The 21,010-nt window shown below is 42.7% G+C and overlaps 1 protein-coding gene across 2 annotated transcripts in view; it reads right to left on the reverse strand.

Annotated features, from left to right (window-relative positions):
* The window catches only part of LOC110497861 (inositol-tetrakisphosphate 1-kinase), a 39,624-nt gene that overhangs the window by 16,533 nt on the left and 2,081 nt on the right, over nucleotides 1-21,010 (reverse strand). For both annotated transcript variants that reach the window (XM_021574296.2, XM_021574295.2), the window contains exons 3-4: nucleotides 13,989-14,013; nucleotides 2,354-2,479 (exon numbers count right to left, since the gene is read on the reverse strand). In XM_021574296.2, the coding sequence (XP_021429971.1) occupies nucleotides 2,354-2,479; nucleotides 13,989-14,013 (151 nt within the window). The remainder of the gene's footprint in view (nucleotides 1-2,353; nucleotides 2,480-13,988; nucleotides 14,014-21,010) is intronic.

The following is a 21,010-nucleotide window of genomic DNA, read 5'->3' on the forward strand; positions in this document are numbered from 1 at the left end:
ATTCTTCAAGGCAAGCCAAAATTGGTAGCCGAAGTCTATGCCACTTCTTTTGTAATTGGTAAACAGTAAGGATTCTTCATAAAAGACTGTTGTCATTCAACGAGAGACTGCTCGTTTACATGCACATTTTTTTCACTGAGAAATACCTCACCAAACATCTCAGCTAGAGGTAAAAATTGCACGACTAAGATCTCATCAGCAAAAATAGTCTAAATTAAATTACAGATTTCTTGAGTCATTTTAGATCAATTTGGTCTATTATGAGGAAGTGTATACTGTATACTATGGTGTCTCAAAATGGACAAACGGTACTATTGGCGCTTTTTAAAAGTTTTTCAAGCGAAGGTCTTAAGGGAGTATGTGAACACACTCGTTGGTTTAGGCACCAGAGGGCAAGGGAAACACCAATAAATACATAGCCATTCTGAGCGATCACTTTCAACCTATGGTAAAGCATTTCTATCCTGATAGGAGTGGTCTCTTCCAGGATGAAAATGCCCCCATCCACAGGGTACAAGTGGTCACTAAATTATTTGATGAGCATGAAAACGATATGCCATGGACGCCCAGCAACCAGATCTCAACCCAATTAAATACTTAAGAGAGATTCTGGAGTGGCGCCTAAGACAGTGTTTTCCACCACCCGCAGAACATTTTCTGGTGGAAAAATGGTGTCGCATCCGTCCAGTAGAGTTCCAGACTCTATGGCAAGGTGCAGTGAAGCTGTTCTGGCTCGTGGTGGCCCAACACCCTATTAAAACACTATGTTGGTGTTTCCTTTATTTTGGCAGTTAAATGTACATATGCAAATGAAACGGACCAACATATTAATTATGTATAACCCAATTCATAGGCCTATACTTGAAGGCCATGCAAGTCCAAGTGTTTATTGATGGTATTCTTCACAATCAACAAGCACTAGCTGTGGTTCCCTGTTTTGCAATAGAAGGCGGTTGTGGTATTTCCCCCTAGAAGTCCTCTAAAGAAAATAATACCACATTCACCTTAATCCACAGGATATGGTTGATGCCCATTAAGATGTAAACAAAGCCTTGCAGAGTTAGAGAACATCTAATTCAGTTATAGTCAAAAGAAGGTATGCAAACTATTGGGCAATGTTTCCACAATGAAGTCCTCATTCCCTAAACTACAGGATGCAGTAACAGGTCTGATCATTAATGCTGTTTATTTCCATGCCACTGAATGACGGACTGACTAAATGCAAGGCTATATGTGACGTTCAGTGGCAGGGTCAAAGTTCAATTCTAATCTCCCTGAAAGAAAACCTGCCAGCCAACTGCTTGTAATATTGCTGCGTAGCGTCTCTGATAGCAATAATTACTATGCCTTCACACAGCAAGATGGGGATATTCTGAGTCATAAAATACCTACAGGAGGGAGTGGAGATCAAATCAACAGTTGTTAACCAACCCTCCCTTTCAACCATCCTAGTCATCTGCAGCCAAGATCGATATCATTTCAAGAGGTGGGGTCCTTGACGGGCTCTATTGACAGGTACAATAGGCTTGAAGAAGAGGACTGGCCACCCCTCAGAGCCTGGTTCCTCTAGGTTTCTTCCTAGGTTCCTGCCTTTCTAGGGAGTTTTTCCTAGCCACCGTGCTTTTACATCTGCATTGCTTACTATTTGGGATTTTAGGCTGGGTTTCTGTATATCACTTTGTGAAATCAGCTGATGTAAAACATATATATATATATTTTTTTAAAAGGCTTTAAATAAATTTAATTGATTGATCCCCACTTTTAAATTGGCATAAAAGAAAGGAACTGAACATTGCGTGCTGATGTGCCATTAAGATTAATATATAAAAAAATCTGAGAAGCATTTTGTTCTGTTGATTATCTGTCCCTTTTGAACATCCCCATCTTTCCTTTCCAAATAAGCAGTCAGCAGCAGCGTAGTCTCAGTCCCTGGCAGGGAGGATGGCGTGACTGCGTGACTCTGCACACGATAACAGCAGAGCCCTCTGAGTCATCCAGAAACAGAGGAGGAGGGGGAGGGCGAGAGAAGGGTGGCATGGATGGAGACCGCATCTAACACCTTTTAAAGCACTGCCAGATCGATCCACACAAGAACAAACACACAGCAACCATCACCACACACCTCACACTTCAAAACACATTCATTTCAAACTGTTCCCACTAAGAGACACAAAATGAGTGCACAACATTCACAACACAGGCTGTTCCTGTGAGATACAGAAATACATGACCACTTCCCCCTCTAATTAGCAAAACCACTAATTACCAGACGTGTTGTAGTGGTGAAATCTGTTAGTGGTGTTGTGGAATCATAGACTGTTGGCTGTTGTAACTCAGGCCCTCCTTCCCTCACCTGCACTCTCTGCACCAGCAGGACTGACTGGGTGTCGTTCTGGTCGGCCTCCAGGATCAGGTCGGTCAGCTTGTGGATGATAACATCTAGGGGACCTTGCTCCTCCAGGGGCTGGCTCAGGTCCAGCTGGGAAGACACAGGAGAGGTCAGGGGTTAGAGGTCAACAAGGAAACATTAACAAGGAAAGCTACTGTACTACCACTTAGCCATAACCACTGTCTTTTTGTTTTGTATGTTTTTGGTAACACTCTTGCTAAACAATGTAAAATGATGCCGCAGGGGGTGTTTCCTTCCTGCAGAGATACAGAACTAGCTCTGCCTCAACAGGCATAGAGTTATAGGATAGGTCTGGCTGCTGTGGTCAGTAGTGTACTGTAGGTCGATACTGGTGTTGTGTGGGGGAGTTGTGTGGGTCAGTACATATACCCAGAGAACGTACACCCAAGCACACACACACACTCTCCAGAAGAAGTGACAGGCTTTGGGGCACAACGGTCCCTCTTCTACTGGGCTACATGATGTGTCCAAATCACAATGAGCCTCTATTGTGATCTAAGCTGAATGGATCCACTGTGGTATGAGGGAGGGAGGGGTAAATGTGTGTGGAAGAAACCGTATGTACGGGTGTGTATTCTGATTCTCTAAATCTCTGGGTTTGTGTGCTTTAGACCGTACCCTTTTCTAAGACCCTTTTGTCTCCAGCAGAGGGGCCATGCATTTCTAACCTGAAGAAACGGCTCACTGATAGTGAAGGGCTATTTTGATACACACAAATCAGCAAAGACAGGACAGGTGAACAATAACGTTCAGCACAGAGAGATGTGAACATTGAAAAGCTGCTGAACACTAGCATGGTCTGGCAGTGTAGGGAAGAGGACAGGTCTTATGCTTGGATCACACCGGCAGCGTTCCTGCGCAAAATAGTACGCAGCATCATCTGGATACGGACGCAACAAAAATTCTAAATTCACCTTCTGATACCATTTCTGTCAAGCTGTCTACGCATACAGTTTGACGCATACGTTCGACAAATCCAACATATGCACCACACTGAACGCACTGCAACGATGCTGCAAAGCAAATCCCATTTTATTTGTCATATGCACCGAATAAAACAGGTGTAAACTTTACAGTGAAATGCTTATTACAAGCCCTTAACCAACAATTCAATTTTAAGAAAACAGCAACAAGCAAAAAAACATTAACATAAGAATAACAAATAATTAAAGTGCACCAGTAAATGACAGCGGGGCTATATTGTCAAGTACCATTGTCAAGTTAATTGAGGTAATATGTACATGTAGGTAGAGTTATTAAAGTGACTATGCATAGATAATAACAGAGTAGCAGCAGTGTTCCGGGGGGGGGGGGGGGGGGCAATGCAAAGAGAACAGTCTATAACAAGTGTGGCTGGAGTCTGACAATTCTTAGGGCCTTCCTCTGATACCGCCTGGTATAGAGGTCCTGTATGGCAGGAAGCTTGGCCCCTGTGATGTCCTGGGCCGTATGCACTACCCTCTGTATTTCCTTGCGGTTGGAGGCCGAGCAGTTGCCATACCAGGCAGTGATGCAACCTGTCAGGATGCTCTCGATGGTGCAGCTGTAGAACCTTTTGTGGATCTGAGGACCCCTGCCAAATCTTTTCAGTCTCCTGAGGGGCAATAGGTTTTGTCGTGCCCTCTTCACGACTGTCTTGGTGTTTTTGGAGCATGTTAGTTTGATGGTGGACGCCAAGGAACTTGAAACTCTCAATCTGCTCCACTACAGCCCAGTCGATGAGAATGGGGGAGTGCTCGGTCCTCCATTCCTGTAGTCCACAATAATCTCAAATGCAGAGTTTCATTGGAAATGAATGTAATTCTGGTGTACCAAAATGCAATGATGCAGTCAGTGTAATCGAAGCGTTAGTGCTGGGCAGAGCCTGTCAGTCGCAGTACAGGGCAGGCTGTTTAATCATTTTAGGAAAAATAATGGATAGATGACTCATTAGCCTAACCTTGGTCCTGATCTTGTAAATGCTTAGAAATTGAATTTTAAAAAAATCATCTAATCTAAGAAAGACAAACATGTACTGTACCAATCGACACACCTTTATCCAAATTTGGTTCAAGATTATGAACTAACTTTTTGTCAGTAACACTAACCAGGCAATGGTTTACTGTATATTATGTCATCATGTATGTAAAGGTGACACTCCTTTCCATTATGTTAGGGATTAACTAGAATCTCATACATACAGTAGGTCTACATTGTATTGTCTGAGAACCTTTATGCAGAGCAGGGAACAATAATCTCTGTTAATCCAGAAGTGAAATCTAGCATCATTTGGGTCAGATCCGTGATTAACTTCTGTGTTCATACGGGTTAGAAATGGAAAGATCTGGCAAAAACGAAGTATTCACCCTCGGAAACTCAGCCCCCCTCCAATCGACGCACTGGAGCAGTTTAAGCACTACCTTCGCCCAAACCTGATACGTCCAAATAACCAGTGATGAAAACCCCCAAAAACGTAACTAATGCAGCTCGTTATCTCATGCATCCCATTCAGTCCTTTGGTCTACACGCAGAATCTGCCCATGGGAGATTAAGGGAGGGCACACACACACACACGCCTGGGTGTTCCTCTTATTTACAATTACATTGGAGCAATTTAGCAGACGCTCTTATCCAGAGTGACTTAAAGTTAGTGTGTTTATTTTAAGATAGCGAGGTGGAACAACCATGTTTTATAACCTTCCCCTCAAGATCTATTATCTTACATTTACCCCCCCCCTCCTCTGTGGAGAGTCCCTGAGTGTCCTCCTCCAACTCTTACAACCTAAAACTTCTTACCTGGGAATATTAGACTCATGTTAAAAGGAATCACCAGCTTTCATATGTTCTCATGTTCTGAGCAAGGAACTGAAACGTTAGCTTTCTTAAATGGCACATATTTTACATGGAACATATTGCACTTTTACTTTCTTCTCCAACACTTTGTTTTTGCATTATTTAAACCAAATTGAACATGTTTCATTATTTACTTGAGGCTAAATTGATTTTATTGATGTATTATATTAAGTTAAAATAAGTGTTCATTCAGTATTGTTGTAATTGTCATTATTACAAATAAATACAATTAAATAAATCAGATTAATCGGCATCGGCTTTTATGGTCCTCCAATAATCGGTATCGGCGTTGAAAAATCATAAAATCGGTCGACCTCTAATATATAGGCACTGTATATACACTATACTGCAACAAACTATTAAAAAGACAGGGCACACAACACTAAAGGAGTAGTCGAAGCACACAGGGACAATTTAGTCAGTACTGAGACGGAGGTAGCTAGAGAGGACACGCTGCACCACTGCTTCCAGGGTTCGCCCTCCAACCAGTCTCCTCTTACTCGCCGTCTCTTTGGTATGGGTTGGAGAGCAGGCAGAGGGGATTTGGCTGTGCACCACTGAGGCGCAGTTTCTAATCTCCTAAATCCACAACAGAGAGGTCCTGTCAACAGCCTGCCCCCACCTCACACACACAGGACTTCACACCATACACCGGAAAGCAGTAGTGTAAAGTACTTAAGTAAAAGTACTACATACAGTGGGGCAAAAAAGTATTTAGTCAGCCACCAATTGTGCAAGTTCTCCCACTTAAAAAGATGAGAGGCCTGTAATTTTCATCATAGGTACACTTCAACTATGACAGACAAAATGAGAAAAAAAATCCAGAAAATCACATTGTAGGATTTTTAATTAATTTAATGATTTCTGGCTCTCACAGACCTGTAAGAGGCTCCTCTATCCTCCACTCGTTACCTGTATTAATGTCACCTGTTTGAACTTGTTATCAGTATAAAAGACACCTGTCCACAACCTCAAACAGTCACACTCCAAACTCCACTATGGCCAAGACCAAAGAGCTGTCAAAGGACACCAGAAACCAGGCTGGGAAGACTGAATCTGCACTAGGTAAGCAGCTTGGTTTGAAGAAATCAACTGTGGGAGCAATTATTAGGAAATGGAAGACATACAAGACCACTGATAATCTCCCTCGATCTGGGGCTCCACGCAAGATCAAAATGATCACAAGAACGGTGAGCAAAAATCCCAGAACCACACGGGGGGACCTAGTGAATGACCTGCAGAGAGCTGGGACCAAAGTAACAAAGCCTACCATCAGTAACACACTACGCCGCAAGGGACTCAAATCCTGCAGTGCCAGACGTGTCCCCCTGCTTAAGCCAGTACATGTCCAGGCCCGTCTGAAGTTTGCTAGAGAGCATTTGGATGATCCAGAAGAAGATTGGGAGAATGTCATATGGTCAGATGAAACCAAAATATAACTTTTTGGGAAAAACTCAACTCGTCGTGTTTGGAGGACAAAGAAATCTGAGTTGCATCCAAAGAACACCATACCTACTGTGAAGCACGGGGGTGGAAACATCATGCTTTGGGGCTGTTTTTCTGCAAAGGGACCAGGACGACTGATCCGTGTAAAGGAAAGAATGAATGGGGCCATGTATCGTGAGATTTTGAGTGAAAACCTCCTTCCATCAGCAAGGGCATTGAAGATGAAACGTGGCTGGGTCTTTAAGCAATGATCCCAAACACACCGCCCGGGCAACGAAGGAGTGGCTTCGTAAGAAGCATTTCAAGGTCCTGGAGTGGCCTAGCCAGTCTCCAGATCTCAACACCATAGAACATCTTTGGAGGGAGTTGAAAGTCCGTGTTGCCCAGCAACAGCCCCAAAACATCACTGCTCTAGAGGAGATCTGCATGGAGGAATGGGCCAAAATACCACCAACAGTGTGAAAACCTTGTGAAGACTTACAGAAAACATTTGACCTCTGTCATGGTCAACAAAGGGTATATAACAAAGTATTGAGATAAACTTGTTATTGACCAAATACTTATTTTCCACCATAATTTTCAAATAAATTCATAAAAAATCCTGCAATGTGATTTTCAGGATTTTTTCCCCCCTCAATTTGTCTGTCATAGTTGAAGTGTACCTATGATGAAAATTACAGGCCTCTCATCTTAAGTGGGAGAACTTGCACAATTGGTGGCTGACTAAATACTTTATTGCCCCACTGTATGTCATTTTTAGGGGTCTGTACTTTACCATTTATATTTCTGCAAACTTTTACTTCACTAGATTCCTAAAGAAAATAACGTACTTTTTACTCCATTCATTTTCCCTGACACCCAAAAGTACTCACCACATTGACAGGAAAATGGTCCAATTCACACACTTATCAAGAGAACATCCCTGGTCATCCCTACTGCCTTTGATCTGGCAGACTCACTAAACACACATGCTTAGTTTGTAAATTATGTCTGAGTGTTGGAGTGTTACCCTGGCGATCCATCAATAAAAAATAAAATGTGCCATCTGGTTTGCTTAATATACATTTAAAATGGTTTATACTTTTGATACTTAAGTATATTTGAGCAATTCCATTTACTTTTGATGGTCCATTTAAAACCAAATACTTTTAGACTTTTTGTCAAGTAGTATTTTACCGGGTGACTTTCACTTGAGTCATTTTCTGTGAAGGCATCTTTACCTTTACTCAAATATGACAATTGAGTACTTTTTCCACCACTGCCGGAAAGAACAGGTCTGTCCCATGCAGCTACTCACGTCATGGCTGTAGCATGATCTTGCTCCAGAGTAACCACAGAACTCAGTGCGAAGCCATTGATGTCATGCTAAACACTAAAATCAGAAAATGGCATCTGACGTCTTTTGGAGCCCCCCAGGGACAGGAGTACAGGCCATGCCTGTGACAGACATCACAGAGAATACCCACAATAGAGAACCGTTCAAGGGCAGAATGTTGAGCTTTCATGAGATTAAGGGAGCTACGTAGCGCCAATGAAGCTACGTAGCGCCAGGCTCCTGAATCTCCCTGGAGTACATAGGGCAGTGTCCTTCTCCCTCCTCACTGGGAGTGTGGAGGCACCCCACCAGGCTATCCACACTGCTTCGAGTCCACTACTCATTTCTCTTCACTGTAGGTTTGAGATCACTGAGAAGTAGAGAGGACATGATCTCCATGGCGAAGATGACAGCTGCTGAGCCTATGCTCTAGTGACTCTGAAAGCCTGGGAGAGAAAGAATGGAGGACGCTACTGCTGAGCTACTCTCATCTGAGGCTTCATTACTGAAGGCCTGCTGCTCCCAGCCTCCTCTCATGCCAATTCCATCATACCAACTCCAGATGGCTGGGGTGATACCATGCTCTAGATATCCGAGAGATGAGCATCTCTGTCAGAGATATAGATAACATCCAGGGAAAAAAAACTAACATTTTAGCACTCCCAAGATCATGCTACAGAGGGCTAGGACTGGGGGGGAGGAACACAGAGTGATCTTCCCTGAAGTGATGTAATACTTAATGTTCTGTGCTCATACAATATTGACGAGAGCTGCAGACTTACTCATTATGCATTCTTTATCTTGGCTTTGAGGTAGTCATTTACAAAATAAAAATAAATACAAATAAAGTTATTTTTTTTACATGAAAATGCACTATGAAATAATGACATTAAAACGAGTGTTTTAATGAAAATGCAAGCCTAAAATAGTGAACGTTCAAAATATTCCTTTGTCTGTCGGGTCCCCACATACATATATATATTTCAGTTGTGTGTATTACTTGCTTTTATTTAATTACTTTAGCAAATAAAGAATTTGAGGCAGTAACAGCCAGGCAGCAAATCATCTAACATTCTCTGTTCTCCCCATACGGAACGGTCTTTAGTCATACTATTTAGCTAGAATAGCCTGCCTACGTACAGTGCATTCGGAAAGTATTTAGACCCTTTGACTTTTTCCACATTACACCCTTATTCTAAAAATGGATTAATAAATAAAAAAATCCTCCCCATAATGACAAACAAGTTGACATTTTTGCAAATTTATTCAGTACCAGTCAAAAGTTGACAAATACTCATTCCAGGGTTCTCTTTATTTTTTAAAACTATTTTCTACATTGCAGAATAATAGTGAATACATCAAAACATGTGGAATCATGGTAAACAAACAAGGGAAAACAATCCATTTTAGAATAAGGCTGTAACGTAACATTTTGAAAAAGGGGTCCAAATACACTGTCAGACAGAGCTGCAGCAATCAATTTACTAGTTCTTTAAAGATGATAATGCATACTTTCACAAACTGTCACTCGCGCTCGTCATTGGGTTGTCTGCATTCCTCTTTCATGCAGTGGCCTATGTCGTCTGTGTGTATTTAACCTAACATAGGCGTAAAAGTCTTAATTACCATGTTTCGTCAATAAACTATACAGAACAAAAATATGAAAACACAACTTACAACTATTTCAAAAATGTAACCGAGTTACAGTTCATAAGGAAATAAGGAAATTTAAAGAAAACCGTGAGGCCCTAATCTATGGATTTCACTTGACTGGGCAGTGGTGCAGCCATGGTGGACATAGGCCCACCCACTGGGGAGCCAGGCCCAGCCCGTTAGAATGATTTATCCCCACAGACCATCCTGCAGGTGAAGAAGCCGGATGTGGAGGTCCTGGGCTGGCATGGTAACACGTGATCTGCGCTTGGGTCCAGTTGGACATACCGTCCAGAGAAATTAACATTAAATTCTCTGGCAACAGCTTTGGTGGACATTGCTCCAGTCACCATTCCAATTGCACACTCCCTCAAAACTTGAGACATGTGTAACATTGTGTTGTGTCAATACTGTACATTTTAAAGTGGCCTTTTGTCTATAGCACAAGGTTCACCTGTGTAATGATCGTGCTTTTTAATCAGCTTCATGATATGTCACACCTGTCAGGTGGATGGATTGTAATGGCAAAGGAGAAATGCTCACTAACAAGGATTTAACCAAATTTGAGAGAAATAACCTTTTTATGCATATGGAACATCTGATGTTTTATTTCAGCTCATGACACCAACACTTTACATTTTTGTTCAGTGTAGGTAGAATATCTACTTAATGAAAACTACAACTCCCTTCAGCTCAGCATACGATTAAGTGAGGCCCCCGCACCTCTGATTCAGAGGGGTTGGGTTAAATGCGGAAGACACATTTCAGATGAATACATTGTTGGACAACTAGGTATCCCCCTTTCCCATATAGTTCTGGACTTACTTGCTCGTGAATTATTTGATTTCTCGCTAGAGAAACGGCACATTGGGCTCACAAAAAAAGCAGAAGTAAATGGAATGCAAGTAATTGAACAGACGTTGGTCAATCAGTTGTTTAATAACCTACCCCCCCCCCCCCCCCCCCCACACACCATTTTTAATAAATTGTTTAAGTTGTTCAGCACTAGTAAACACCCAATGGGTGGGCTGAAGATACAATATAAATCAATAAAATCCCACTGACTCAGTATTCCAAATAACCCCACAGTTATTGTTCAATCACTGCAATAGGTATCAAACTGGTTGAGTCAAGTAGGCAGTCACTTAAATCGCCTCAGTCAGGAGTCCCTGAATTAAGCTGCAAAATGAAATCCAAAAGATCACCCCCACTAGGATGTTGGATTCCTATGGCTAGTAGCTACTCCCAATGGACTAGAAGAGCAGTCAGCTACGTAATGCTTCTTGGAGTGAGTATTATCAATCTCAATGGGCTTCAATTTTAAAAAAAATATCTGTGGGAGAGATACAGTAGCAACCAGGAAATGAACTTGAAATTCCCTAGCACTCAGCGCATGATACATTTAATTATATTTTTCCTGGACAGCAATGGCCATTTTCCTTGATCAGTTCTGGCAGAGAACATCGGTGTCCCAAGTCTAGTGGGTTCATTTGATCAGCTCTGAATAATAAGGACAGACCAATGTATGGATCTCTAGGAGACGGCCGCTCACTCATAAGCTCAGGGCAAACGTGTCAATATTGATGAGGTTGTGGAAATCGCTTAGAGGAGGATCAGCATGAATGGAGGGAGTACCACATCAGGGAGTGTGTAAGGACAGATTGTGGATACATGAAAAGGATGAAGATTGAGGTGGAACAAAAGGTTCCTCTGACTCTTCCCTCTCTCCCCCCCAGACAGGCTAAAGTTTTTCCCACACTAGAAATATGAAATGAGCTCCCTTAGGGCCGACCGATTTAGGTCTGTTCACAGAGCATGATGTCACAACTGCTGCCATGCTCTATAGTGCTACATCTGTCATTGACATTAGTAAACTTCAATTTTCAAGAGGGACATTAAATATTACTTTATTGCAAGCTCTGCTCCAGTAAATGAGTGATAGGGATTAATGGGCCTAAGGAGGAAACGGTCCATCATGGCCCCAGAAAAGGTTCTTAGCAAAAAGACTCATTCCCTTTGCTTAAAATACAACAACGTTCTACGGCCATTTTTTGTCTGCATTTAAAATCAGTGAGGTAAGTCCCATGAATTAGGTATTAACAGAAAAGAAAAAAATTACCCAGACTGCATCAAAGTGAACCAAAAAGCCCTGTTCAAAGGAAAGTAAATTTCCCAAATGTTTATGCAAGAAATGATCGAGTTTAGAACATGATTATTTTGGTTGCCATTATTGACCTTGTTTACCACCAGATAGAGACTTGGACGTTATCAACAGGATCAGCTTGAAGACTACAAGGACATAAGTGAAGGCTGCGAGCCTGAAGCTTATCTGGAACAGGAGGTGTGTGGTGGGGTGGGTTTTAACCTTGATCAGACAACAGCCTCAGAGATTCACCACACATTCAGACCGACATAGTAAACGAGTTCTCCTTGTACAGTCACACACACCCCTCCAAATAGTGTAGAAGACAACATCCCAATTAAAACATATAGGCATATCACGACCAGACTGGCTCGCTATTGTGACTGATTCCTCTGGGAAGCACACAGACCTGTAAGAGAACATTGTCATGTTTCACTGGCTCAGGCTAGTGTGTCACATTTCATTTGAAAGGGTTAATTGCATCGAACTGTCCCTAAAATGTTTGCAAATATCAGGATCAGAAGTCAGTATTAAACAGCACATAAAAAAGGGGATTTAGCTAAATTTATGTGAAATGTGTTCTTTATCCTGTAAACAATGTGAAAAGACTGTTTGGGAACCTCTATGACCCTCTGTGCCCCACTCGCTCTGCCTCCCAACAGAGCATCTCAGTCCCTCCTCATAATAGGGGGTGACAGCTTTATACATGTACAACGTAACAACGCCAGAGCATCGTCTCCATGCGAGGAGGTCGTGCCACAAGAAAACCTGACTGGCACAGCCCTCACCTTCCAGGCAGCCCACAGACTAAAACATAAAATAAAAACTTGCAGGTGTGTTTACATTGTGCTCTCCCAATTGGCATTGACAGCACAGCTAAAAGTCTGAGCATGGGAGAGGCCAGAGATAGCCCTGGTGGTTGTAGACCTGTGTGTGTGGAGGAGAGGGGTGGGGGTTCCACAGGGTCTGGGCTGTAAGGAACTGCTGGCCTTTTGGGAGAGATGAGAGCGCTCTGAGAAACAAAGCACTGTTTACTTTGGGACCATTCCCTGTACGTCTTTCTGTCTGGGTGTGCTGGAGATATCTCCAAAAAAAAAAAAAGGAGAAAGATCATAAGACTACATAGAAAGAGTGAAATACACCACAAAAACGAGAGGCAGGGAAATGGATGGCTCTCGATTTCCTCCTCAAGATTTTTCAGTTAACTAACAGATTGCAGAGAGCTATTCAGAGCCCTGGGACACAGTCACTCATACTACACAACCTGCACATGACAAACGGTCACTAGTGTTTCAATGAAAGACAAAAGATAACGTCTTCCCGGATGTGAACACACATTTGGTTGTTGAAATGACCTGAGAAGTAATGCCCCAAGCAGGAAGCCCATTATTGGTGGTGCTCATGTTACTCTTGCCTCCTCACAGACATACAGAACAGGGGCCTGGGGAGCATCTACATGAGGCATCTATGAGGAGACGGTGGAAACATGCACACTGTTTCCACCACCGGCCGTTTACAGTAGAATATCTGGGAAATATCTGGGAGTAGGGAGACATGAAGGGCTGTGTCATATCCTAAAGAAGCCGAAACGTCCACACTGACAGGCCAGGCTACTGGATGGATGAGTGGACGAAGGGGATGGGGCTAACGGTGCTCATCAATCATTCTTCCTCCAGTATTCTCCCCATCCACCCGTGATATGAACCATGCACGCTCTACCTCAATGTACAAACCCAGGTAACATGTACAAATTCTCTGGATTTCAGCAGCTTTAGACAGGTGTTGCTCAATACAATATTCAATTTTAAAGCATGGACATAGTGGGCACGAACACCAGATCTCAGTTAGGCAACAGGAACAAACTAGAATCAAACAGTGTGTTCAAACATAGATCAAAGTTCATAGGGATTAGAACTAGGGATAGGCTATTCATCTGCATTATTTTCTGGATAACTGCTAAACTTTTCAAGTGTGTTGATACCAATGATGCATGTTCTTTGCAACCCATGACAACATCTGAACTGCAGGAAATAATCTTCAGACCTGCAAAATTCTCTCCACCAACAACAGGGGTATGAACAGTGCTTGTGTGAGCAGGATATTCCCCAATTAATCTTTTAATCTCAATTAAAAAAAAAGGCACAAATGAATGTGTTTGGGTAATTGAGTTAATGTCTTATTGAACTTACCTGGACCACTTCTATTCCTCTTTTCCTGAAAGGCAGATAAGAAAAAAAAATCAGAATGTGTACAATCAGTCATTATTCTAATATCCTGAAAATGTAGAGGTTGGGGGAAGAGACACAGCAATGCCTTAACTCCAACAGATTACCCTGACAAATCTGCAGACATTAAAACAAAATTGACTACAATTCTCCAGTGTATTTTCAAGCTCTCTGTAGTGGTGAACCAAAATGGCTACCAATCATAAGGGGAATCTCACACCATTACAAATGTTATGGCTGTTTTGAAGGGCAGCGAGATGGTTGGCAAAGAAACCAAGATAGCGCATGCACCTCACCACTTCAATGGTCCGGAGTCTGTCTCGCATAAAACATTGACAGTGATATACTTAAGTGCCAGACTTCAGCATCAGTGTTTAAATTCAGAACACACAAATCTTATGAAATTCTGGGAATGGAAACCAGTGGCATAACACTCAAGAATAGAATGTGAATTTGTTCTAGGAATTCATAAATAAATGGCCATTAAGTCTAAATTAAATCATCTCTGAATGCTTAGTCTGGGAGTCCAGGGCCAGGGAATGCCTTTACTTTTCAAAGACACAGCGATGGAGCTTTCGGTATAAATAAATAAATAAATTTAAAAAAAGGAAGGGTTGCTTGGCAACGCACCAACCTACAAGAGCGAAGTCCTTAGTAGCGTTTGTGTAAGAGACATCCAGCTGCTCTAACGTAATAAACCACAATGCTGTCCGACGACCACTGAAGGACTTGACGGTCTTTCATATCCACCCCAGTCTGCCCAAACAAACAGAAGTAGTATAAAGGCCGTTCACACTGCACCTTAGCTCAGGTTTAAGAGTGTCCTTAGCCCTGAGCTAAGGGAGAGCTTAGCCCAGGGCTAAGCGAGTGTTCATACTTGCACATTCTAAAGTCAGCTAGCACCAACCTTAGCCCAGGGCTAGCTGGCCCTGCACCAGAGCAGGGTTCGCACAGACTTTGGGGTTAGCCCCAGAAACACAGTGCCAAAATATTACGTGTGAAACGGGGTCAAGAGCAATGCGTAGACTGCCCAATCACAAGTGGCACATTCACTTAACTGACATGTGAAATAATGCGCATAAAAAGCATAAGTAATTTCAAACTATTTAATCCAAAAACATTGTTTGCTAGGCCAAACAAAAATGGTTGCAATGCAGGCTGGCTAAAGTCTTCACTTAGTAGCTTTACTTGGCTAACTCCACAGCTGGAATGGTAGAAAACTCAATTTCTGTTTTCATAGATTTCTATTGACATTTAATTGCATATATCCATGACAGTAATTGTGTTGCACTACTTCCCCTGAATCAGAAAAGTTGGTCTCATTCGTTCACAGCATTCGCGTGATAGAGTTTCAAAAGTGAAACATTGTTTACGAGGATGCCGACAGGAAAACAGCAAGGTTTATACAAACCATGACTGTTGGAAGTCAAATGCTAGGCTAGAAGCAACATTTAATAGCGTTAATAAATGTCTTGTTTATAACATTGGTTGCATGTCAGATATAGAATGTTGGTCACATGTTGTGTTTGTCCATTGTCCCAGGGCTTTGGAATACAAGTGTGAATCTTTAGCCCAGGGCTAAAGCTTAGTCTAGAGCCAGCCTAGCCTGGGGCTAAGACAGCCTGGAGCTAAGACAAAAGCAGTATGAAATGGCCTTAAGGGGCTGAGTTCAAGTTTGAGTGTTTTCCGTACTATAAAAACACAGTGATCAAAACAAATGTTAGAGGTCATCAAGTAGTGAGGACATGCAGGTCCTACTCATCTGAACATACAGACAAATATGGATGGAGGACGGAATGAACACTAAGCTAGGGTATGTGGAAAAACAGTGAACTTTCAGTGGGCACCATGTCAGAATGCTTGAGGGTATTTTTGTTTCAATAGAAGCTGTTCAAGCTTCTTAGAAATCTGTCAAGGCAGTGAGAGGGATGGGACATGTAGAAACCTGCTGGTTCTATGGGAGCAGTTGTCTAGATCAGATATTTCCTCATTATGAAAGCATGAGGTCCAAACGCAAACACGGAAGAGAGATGGCATCTTCCACAGAGCTGTAGATTTTAATGGTGATTAGCGGCCTCAATGAGACCGGGCTTTCTGATGACTAAACATAATTACATGCTTAGTTAGACACAGAAGGAGATGACAATTGTCACAAGATTAGGTATTTTCGGAGTAAGGCATAAAAATGTATTATATGAGTAAAACATTTTACTGAGCCGGCAATTCATAACGTTTGAATTCTGCTTTCTTACCAATGCATGTTGCATTTGGATCAGTTTGGACTCCCAGACTGATGCACTCATCTTAAACATTTGAACCAGGGACCAATGCCTATGGGTGAATTGTTACATCCCTAGTGACCACATAATGCAATCAGAAAGGAAGTCCTACTATAGTGGACACATTTTCTCTTTGTGAAACTGAAATGATACTTCAGACTATTGACAGCAATATAACCTACAGCTAGAAATCATGGTGTGTGTGTGTGTTAGGCCAATGGCACCATGCACACAGGCACACTCCAAACAAACCTTTGACCTTAGTGCAGTAAAATAGGTGACAAGTGGAGTACATGTTACAGCAAGGAATAACCTGCTACTTAGTACTAGGCGAAATGACACCCCCTTCAAAAAGGGATGGGCACGGTTATTCCAATAGCTAAACGCACGTTAGCATTTGATTACCTCGGAGAGCATTCATAGTAAAATAGCATTTAAGGTTTAGTCAAAAATGTAATCAAATTATCTACGCAACATAGCCTACAAGTATAGACCATTACATTTGAAACGTTAAACAGTTTAAATGACAGTGCCCCCCAAAACAAATCCGTTTCACGTGTAGCTTCTTAATGTCGGTCAAAGAAAAGTGACTATAGTCCATGTGTAGCAAGTGAGGTGGGAGATTTCTAAATCAATGCAAAATGTAATTAAAATGACAGAATTACATTGGCTAAATGATCAACCAACAGGTAGGTGTTTTTTTCATATGAATTGAGATGTAGACATTGGACAGAGAGCACAGCAAAATAGCCTCAATTAGCCTTGCTACTTTAGCTAGATAGTTAGTTGGCTGGCTACTGTAGCTAGCTTCTTTACAACAATTTGAAGCAGTCAAGACCGGCACTAACAGATGGTAACTTATGGCTGCAACAAGTTTGTCTAACTTGCGAGTCAGTTTGGCTACTTTCCATCCCCATCTCCTTGCCATAGACTGAGAGACAGAGCATCGCACTGTCTTTTTTAAAAACAAGATTTAAACCATCTTAAAATAAAAAATAAGATACTATATGAATACTTAAAATCATTTAAAAATGCCCATCCCTATTCCTTAATTATATTTTCCAAGAGTAGGCAAAACACAGAAGATTTGATTGTTCAAACCCATCACTAACCACCCTATAACCTACATACTACACGCCGAGCCATCCTCCAGAGGGAGTCATTTGGTTGGAGGGTTATGAAGAGATTTAAAATATTTGGAGGATTACATTGTCATAATCTGTGCTGGCTCAATCAGGTTGCCTTGAGTCAACAGCTCCCTTGGCAAGGTGAAAATCACTCACCACTGCCATCAGCAGAGAGAATCCACTCTGAAAAAATATCTTACCTAACACACAGACCTGCCCTAGTTGAATGGTTTTTGGTCATTTCACATTGTCTGCCCTTTAGGTGTTTTCACACGGGCTGAGTGTGACACTCCTAAAACACAGGCAACAGAGAGAAAGGATTGATTAAAGCCAGTTTGCCTGAGTGTTGTGGGTCCCATCCCTGCTTGTTGATACCAAATACAGCACTATTTAGCCATCAGCAGGCAGGGTTTACAGTCAGTTCTGCTGAGGAAATCCAATGCAATCCCTGCCCCACTTTACATCGCCTTATATAACCATTCACTCTGCTGGAGACTGATACAGCAAGGCACAATGTAAGGTAAGAGATACCATCTCCCTCTACTCGAGAGTCAAGCACATTGCACATACACCTACTAGGTGCTTTAGTAAAGCCTCTTTTCCAAATTCCAGTTGCTCAGGTTTCACAAACCTAACACACCCATGTTATAAGAGAGGCACCTGGAGCCACAAACCGCACCCACATACGCACCCACATCTTACACACACACGTATGTGTGGTAGTAGAGTAGTGGCCTGAAGGCACACACTTAATGTGTTGTGAAATCGGTTGTGAATGTATTGCAATGTTGTTTTTCAAATGTTTTAACTGCCTTAATTGTGCTGGACCCCAGGAAGAGTAGCTGCTGCCTTGGCAGTAGCTATTGGGGATCGATAATAAATACAAATACACAAACAATTGCTTCCCCCCCCCCCCCCCAATCTGCTGGTGTACTACTTAAGGCCTACATTCACCACAACCTCTCTGGTCATCTTTTTTTCAGTGAAATCATTAGACTAGACAAATTCATACATTTCTCTCAATGAGGACTCAAACAGTAATGGTGAGAGCCTCCTCCACACTAGTGTGCCACAACTCTTGTGCCCACACATACAGAACTCAGCATCACGCAGAGAGCAATTATCACATCACAGGAGACCAATCAAAGGTCTAATTAACTATGCTTCAAGTCATTTCCTCGCCATCTTAAATAAGTATGCCCCTCAAAATGTAGAACAAAAGATATAGCCCTTGTTGGGTCACTCCATACCGGACTGCCCTCAACCAGCACAAAAACATAATGTGGCGTACTGCACTAGCATGGAATAGACTCCGCGATATGCAACTTTTCAGGGAAGTCAGGAACCAATACACACAGTCAGTTAGGAAAGCAAAGGCTAGCTTTTGCAAACAGAAATTTGCATCCTGCAGCTCTAACTCCAAAAGGTTCTGGGACACTGTAAAGTCCATGGAGAATTAGAGCACCTCCTCCCAGCTGCCCACTGCACTGAGGCTAGGAAACACTGTCACCACTGATGAATCGAAAATTTCAATAAGCATATCTCCACGGCTGCCCATGCTTTCTTTCTGGCTAACCCAACCAACAGCTCCGCACCCCCCGCAGCTACTTGCCCAAGCCTCCCCAGCTTCTCCTTCACCCTAATCCAGATAGCTGATATTGTGAAAAAGCTTCAAAACCTGGACCCGTACCTATCAGCTGGGCTAGACAATCTGGACGCTCTCTTTCTAAAATTATCCACCACCATTGTTGCAACCCCTATTACTAGTCTGGCCAACCTCTCGTATAATTTGAGATCCCCAAAGACTGGAAAGCTGCCGCGGTCATCCCCCTCTTCAAAGGGGTAGACAGACAGGGCAGGATGGATATAGGTCTGTAACAGTTTGGGTCTAGACTATCTAAAGTCTTCAAAAGCCAAGTTAACAAATAGATCACTGACCATTTCGATTCCCACCATAACTTCTCCGCTGTGCAATCCGGTTTCCGAGCTGGTCACAGGTGCACCTCAGCCACGCTCAAGGTACTAAACGATATCATAACAACCATCGATAAAAGATGCAGCCATCTTCGTCGACCTGGCCAAGGCTTTTGACTCTGTCAATCACTGTATTCTTATTGACAGACTCAGCCTTTTAAATTATTATTATTTTTTTACCTTTATTTTAACTAGGCAAGTCAGTTACTTAAGAACAAATTCTTATTTTCAAAGACGGTCTAGGAACAGCCTGTTCAGAACGACCGATTTGTACCTTGGGGGTTTAAACTTGCAACCTTCCGGTTACTAGTCCAACACTCTAACCACTAGACTACCATGCCGCCCTTGGTTTGTCAAATGACTGCCTCGCCTGGTTCACCAACTACTTCTCAGACAGTTCAGCGTGTCAAATCGGAGGGCCTCTGGCAGTATCTATGGGGGGGGGGGGGGGGGGGGGGGGGGGGGGGGGGGGGGGGGGGGGGGGGGGGGGGGGGGGGGGGGGGGGGGATCACAGGGTTCAACTCTCAGACCAACCCTTTTCTCTGTATACATCAATGTTGCTCTTGCTGCGGGTGATTCCTTGATCCACCTCTACGCAGACAACACCATTCATGATACATCTGGCCCTTCTTTGGAAGCTGTGTTAACAAACCTCCAGACGAGCTTCAATGCCATACAACACTCTTTCCGTGGCCTCCAAATGCTCTTAAATGCAAGTAACACTAAATGCATGTTCAACCGATTGCTGCCAGAACCCGCCCACCCAACATCAAAACTCTGGAAGGTTCTGACTTAGGTATTTGTAGTTGTCCACATATTCTAGGTGTCTGGTTAGACTGTAAACTCTCCTTCCAGACATTAAGCATCTACAAACCAAAATGAAATCTAGAGTCAGCTTCCTATTTCACAACAAAGCCTCCTTCACTCACGCTGCCAAACACACCCTCGTTAATTAAACTGACTATCCTACCGATCCTAGACTTCTGCGATGTCATTTACAAAATAGCAACCAAAACTCCACTCAGCAAACTGGATGCAGTGCCAGCCGTTTTGTCACCAAAGCCCCATACACCGACCACTGCAACCTGTATCCTCTCGTCGGCTGGCCCTCACAACATATTCGTCACCAGACCCACTGGCTCCAGGTCACCTATAAGTCATTGCTAGGTAAAGCGCCGCCTTCTCAGCTCACTGGTCATCCCCAAAGCAAACACCTCCTTTGGCCGCCTTTCCTTCCAGTTCTCTGCTGCCAATGACTGGAACGATGTGCAAAAATAGATGAAGTTGGAGACTTCTCTCCCTCACTAACTTTAAGCATCAGCTATCTGAGCAGCTCACCGATCGCTGCACACAGCCCATCTGTAAATAGGCCATCCAGCTACCTACCTCATCCCCATAGTTTTTATTAACTTTTTTGCATACCAGTATTTCTACTTGCACATGATCTGCACATCTATCACTCGTGTTAATTTGCTGAATTGTAATTATTTCGCTACTATGGCCTATTTATTGCCTTACCTCCTTACTCCATTTGCACACACTGTATATAGATTTTTCTATTGCTATTGACTGTACTTCTGTTAATCCCATGTGTAACTGTTGTTTT

The sequence above is a fragment of the Oncorhynchus mykiss genome, chromosome 19 (assembly GCF_013265735.2).
Source record: "Oncorhynchus mykiss isolate Arlee chromosome 19, USDA_OmykA_1.1, whole genome shotgun sequence".
NCBI lineage: Eukaryota > Metazoa > Chordata > Actinopteri > Salmoniformes > Salmonidae > Oncorhynchus > Oncorhynchus mykiss.